The 6,278-nt window shown below is 40.2% G+C and overlaps 1 protein-coding gene across 1 annotated transcript in view; it reads right to left on the reverse strand.

Annotated features, from left to right (window-relative positions):
• The window catches only part of LOC108424938 (histamine H3 receptor), a 42,940-nt gene extending 36,985 nt beyond the window's left edge, over nt 1-5,955 (reverse strand). The window contains exon 1 of the mRNA XM_017693265.2: nt 5,742-5,955. Within this exon, the coding sequence (XP_017548754.2) occupies nt 5,742-5,955 (214 nt within the window). The remainder of the gene's footprint in view (nt 1-5,741) is intronic.
• Nucleotides 5,956-6,278: the final 323 nt, after the last annotated feature.

Below are 6,278 nucleotides of genomic sequence, written 5' to 3' on the forward strand. Positions count from 1 at the left end.
AGTCTTAAAAAGAGATCCAATCCACTTAAAAAGAGCTTTTAGTCTTGTTTATAAGGACTTAATGTGCACACGTTGACAACTGCGTGGGAGGACAGACACTCTAGTGACAGCACAGTGCACATGTAATTGTGTCCAACGTCAAACTGAGTGGTCGGGCAGTGAATGTAGGCTATGTGGACCGCTGTGAGTAGAGGGAGGTGAAGGCAAGAAGCTCAAATGTTTATTTGCATACTCCTTGTCATAAAATGGTAGGAGTGTGAACTCTGGAGGACACACTGACCTTATTAAGTATGGAGTAAAACTCTCTACAAGCAAAACTGGCCATGAATTGTATAACTAGCAGAAGACTATCTCTCTACAGATTCTACAGATAACTGCAGATCTCTCTACAGATTCTACAGATAACTGCAGATCTCTCTACAGATTCTATAGATAACTGCAGATCTCTCTACAGATTCTATAGATAACTGCAGATCTCTCTACAGATTCTATAGATAACTGCAGATCTCTCTACAGATTCTATAGATAACTGCAGATCTCTCTACAGATTCTACAGATAACTGCAGATCTCTCTACAGATTCTACAGATAACTGCAGATCTCTCTACAGATTCTATAGATAACTGCAGATCTCTCTACAGATTCTATAGATAACTGCAGATCTCTCTACAGATTCTACAGATAACTGCAGATCTCGCTACAGATTCTACAGATAACTGCAGATCTCTCTACAGATTCTACAGATAACTGCAGATCTCGCTACAGATTCTACAGATAACTGCAGATCTCTCTACAGATTCTACAGATGACTGCAGATCTCTCTACAGATTCTACAGATAACTGCAGATCTCGCTACAGATTCTACAGATGACTGCAGATCTCTCTACAGATTCTACAGATAACTGCAGATCTCTCTACAGATTCTACAGATAACTGCAGATCTCTCTACAGATTCTACAGATAACTGCAGATCTCTCTACAGATTCTACAGATAACTGCAGATCTCTCTACAGATTCTACAGATAACTGCAGATCTCTCTACAGATTCTACAGATAACTGCAGATCTCTCTACAGATTCTACAGATAACTGCAGATCTCTCTACAGATTCTACAGATAACTGCAGATCTCGCTACAGATTCTACAGATAACTGCAGATCTCTCTACAGATTCTACAGATAACTGCAGATCTCTCTACAGATTCTACAGATAACTGCAGATCTCGCTACAGATTCTACAGATAACTGCAGATCTCTCTACAGATAACTGCAGATCTCGCTACAGATTCTACAGATAACTGCAGATCTCGCTACAGATTCTACAGATAACTGCAGATCTCGCTACAGATTCTACAGATAACTGCAGATCTCGCTACAGATTCTACAGATGACTGCAGATCTCTCTACAGATTCTACAGATAACTGCAGATCTCGCTACAGATTCTACAGATGACTGCAGATCTCTCTACAGATTCTACAGATAACTGCAGATCTCGCTACAGATTCTACAGATAACTGCAGATCTCTCTACAGATTCTACAGATAACTGCAGATCTCTCTACAGATTCTACAGATAACTGCAGATCTCTCTACAGATTCTACAGATAACTGCAGATCTCGCTACAGATTCTACAGATAACTGCAGATCTCTCTACAGATTCTACAGATAACTGCAGATCTCGCTACAGATTCTACAGATAACTGCAGATCTCTCTATAGATTCTACAGATAACTGCAGATCTCGCTACAGATTCTACAGATAACTGCAGATCTCTCTACAGATTCTACAGATAACTGCAGATCTCTCTACAGATTCTACAGATAACTGCAGATCTCTCTACAGATTCTACAGATAACTGCAGATCTCGCTACAGATTCTACAGATAACTGCAGATCTCGCTACAGATTCTACAGATAACTGCAGATCTCTCTACAGATTCTACAGATAACTGCAGATCTCGCTACAGATTCTACAGATAACTGCAGATCTCTCTACAGATTCTACAGATAACTGCAGATCTCTCTACAGATTCTACAGATAACTGCAGATCTCTCTACAGATTCTACAGATAACTGCAGATCTCGCTACAGATTCTACAGATAACTGCAGATCTCTCTACAGATTCTACAGATAACTGCAGATCTCTCTACAGATTCTACAGATAACTGCAGATCTCTCTACAGATTCTACAGATAACTGCAGATCTCGCTACAGATTCTACAGATAACTGCAGATCTCGCTACAGATTCTACAGATAACTGCAGATCTCTCTACAGATTCTACAGATAACTGCAGATCTCGCTACAGATTCTACAGATGACTGCAGATCTCGCTACAGATTCTACAGATAACTGCAGATCTCTCTACAGATTCTACAGATAACTGCAGATCTCTCTACAGATTCTACAGATAACTGCAGATCTCGCTACAGATTCTACAGATAACTGCAGATCTCTCTACAGATTCTACAGATAACTGCAGATCTCGCTACAGATTCTACAGATAACTGCAGATCTCGCTACAGATTCTACAGATAACTGCAGATCTCGCTACAGATTCTACAGATAACTGCAGATCTCTCTACAGATTCTACAGATAACTGCAGATCTCGCTACAGATTCTACAGATAACTGCAGATCTCGCTACAGATTCTACAGATAACTGCAGATCTCTCTATAGGCTACATATGACCATATACAGATGACAGATGACTATCTACAGGCTACTAATTACCTTCTATAAACTAAAGATTACTATCAGCACACCACTGATTACTATCTACAAACTACAGATTACTATCTACAGACAACAGATTAATACCTGCAGGTTACAGATTATCTACAGACTTCAAATTACTATATGCAGCCTGCAGATTACTATGCACAAATTACAGATTACAGTCAATATACACTTCATAATACCAGCTGCTGTCTACAGATTACCACCTGCAAACTACAGATTACTATCTACACCCTACAGAAGATTGTCTACAGACTTCATATTACCATTTTCCAACTACATATGATCTACTGACTACAGATTACATCCACAAACTACACACTACTGTCTACAGACTACAGATTAATATATACAGACTACAAATTACTAACTACACACTACAGATTACAATCTACAGACAACAGATTAATACCTGCAGGTTACAGATTATCTACAGACTTCAAATTACTATATGCAGCCTGCAGATTACTATGCACAAATTACAGATTACAGTCAATATACACTTCATAATACCAGCTGCTGTCTACAGATTACCACCTGCAAACTACAGATTACTATCTACACCCTACAGAAGATTGTCTACAGACTTCATATTACCATTTTCCAACTACATATGATCTACTGACTACAGATTACATCCACAAACTACACACTACTGTCTACAGACTACAGATTAATATATACAGACTACAAATTACTAACTACACACTACAGATTACAATCTACAGACAACAGATTAATACCTGCAGGTTACAGATTATCTACAGACTTCAAATTACTATATGCAGCCTGCAGATTACTATGCACAAATTACAGATTACAGTCAATATACACTTCATAATACCAGCTGCTGTCTACAGATTACCACCTGCAAACTACAGATTACTATCTACACCCTACAGAAGATTGTCTACAGACTTCATATTACCATTTTCCAACTACATATGATCTACTGACTACAGATTACATCCACAAACTACACACTACTGTCTACAGACTACAGATTAATATATACAGACTACAAATTACTAACTACACACTACAGATTACAATCTACAGACAACAGATTAATACCTGCAGGTTACAGATTATCTACAGACTTCAAATTACTATATGCAGCCTGCAGATTACTATGCATACAGATTACAACCATAATACACTTCATAATACCAGCTTCTGACTACAGATTACCACCTGCAAACTACAGATTGCTATCTATTAACTACAAATGACTATTTACAGACTTCAGATTAGCATGTTCCGTCTGCAGATTACACCCTACAGAATATTGTCTACAGACTTCATAGTACCATTTTCCAACTACATATGATCTACTGACTACAGATTACATCCACAAACTACACACTACTGTCTACAGACTACAGATTAATATGTACAGACTACAAATTACTAACTACACACTACAGATTACAATCTACAGACTACAGATCGCTATCCACAAACTACACATTACTGTCTACAGACTACAGATTAATATGTACAGACTACAGATTACTTCCTATTGATTACTATTTACAGACTTCCGATTAGTATGTTCGGGCTGCACATTACAATCTACAGACTTCAGATTACTGTCTACTTTATCATGTTCAGACTACATATTATGATCTACTGACTAGAGATTACTATTTGCATGCTACAGATTGTAATTCACAGTTCAGTTGGCTACCAACAGATTACAGATGACTATATTCAGGATATAGATTACTATCTACAAACTACAGATTACTGTCTATATAACGCACATTACTTTCAGCAAACCTTAAACTTGAGGGTTCAAGAGCTCAGACTACATATAATGATCTACATTATTGCAGATTATTGTCTTTCTGCAGACTGTAAATGAGACATTATGCTGAATCCTACACTCCTTGAAAAACTGAGGAACAAACGGATCCTGTCCACTGAGAGGAGGCTGGGCTGGGCCCCTTCAGTGAGTGAACTCTTCAGCAGACACGCTGTGTATTTGTGTGTAACACCACTCTTATAAAAGATATTTCTTCAAGGGTTCTTTAGTACGGACAACTGTTCTATAGAGAACCTCAAACACTCAAAGTACAATTTGCATGCTTAAAGTGTTCTTTCCATGCTGAAATGATTCTATATGGCACCAAAAAGGGTTCTGTTATTGTTACGATGTCAAGCTTGTAACAATATCAGAACCTTTATCGGTGCCCTATAGAACCCTTATCAGGACCATGTACAACACATTCTCCATCAATCTGAGGAACGTTTTCACAATGCAAAGAAATATTTAAGCACGTAGGCATACAGAACCACTGTCTTTACTAAAGAACCACTGAGAACCACTTTTTTAAGGGTGATACTGGACCGGAATTAATTATGAAGACTGAAAAAATCAGGCGAGGACAGGTTCTACCTCAAATGTCATCATTTCCAGCACCCATAACAGAACCTTTTTTGGTGCTATCTAGAACCCTGTTCATAAAGATTTTTATCTAAAACCACATACAGCACATTTTCCAACAATCTGAAGGTTTTCACCACGCAAAGAGCCATTTAAGCATGCAAATGGGTCCTGAGTGTTCATGGTTGTATATAAAGCCACTGTCTTTATCAGAGAACCCTTGAGAACCACCTTTTTAAGGGTGTTACTGGATATCGGAATTAGTTGTAAGGATTTGAAAAGAAAACAAAGGCGAGGACAGTCTTTACTTTAAACATCATCATTTCCAGCTCATGCAGCAGAACCCTTTTTCGTGCTATCTAGAACCTTTTCCATGAAGGCTGTATCTAGAACCATATAAAATAAATTTGTCATCAGGCTGAAGAACCTTTTTCACCATGCAAAGAACCACTGAAGCATGCAAATGGGTCTTGAGTGTTAATGGTTCTATATAAAGCCACTGTCTTTACCAGAGAACCCTTGCGAACCAGCTTCTTAAGAGTGATTACTGGACATTTAGTATCAGTCTGAAGAACCTTCACCATGCAAAGAACCCACACACACATTAACACTCACCAACAAGAAAATCTGATATGGCCAGATTGAGGAAGAAGTAATTGCTCTGATTTCTGAGGCTCTTGTCCACGACGAACGCGAGGATGACCAACGCGTTTCCAGCCACCACCACGACCACCAGAGTGACCATCAGAGCCGCGAGCATGGCCGTGGTGGAGGCAGGTAAACCGGCGCTCGCGCTGGAGTTGTTGGACCCAGAAAAGCAGGTGACCATGGTCAAATCAGGGCGACCTCCTGGACCTGCAGGCTGCTCTCGTCCATCGCTCGGCTCGAAGACCCGGTCCGTCCGTCCGCCTCCCTTCAGCGCGCGGCGGCACTTTTCACCTCATCGCTGCTGCCCAAACTTTGACTCTGGGGCGCAGGCGCTGGGCGGGTGGTCGGGGGTCTCCGTGCTCCATGCTTATTTAATAATCCCGCGCGGGCTCCGAGTCTCCTGTCTGAGCGGCGTGTTTGTGGAAAGGGCGATAAGGAGGGAGGACGCACGGGCTTGGTGGCTTTCCAGCACGGAGAGCGCGCGAGCTGAGGAGCCCGCTGGCA

The sequence above is a fragment of the Pygocentrus nattereri genome, chromosome 15 (genome assembly GCF_015220715.1).
Source record: "Pygocentrus nattereri isolate fPygNat1 chromosome 15, fPygNat1.pri, whole genome shotgun sequence".
Classification (NCBI taxonomy): Eukaryota; Metazoa; Chordata; class Actinopteri; order Characiformes; family Serrasalmidae; genus Pygocentrus; species Pygocentrus nattereri.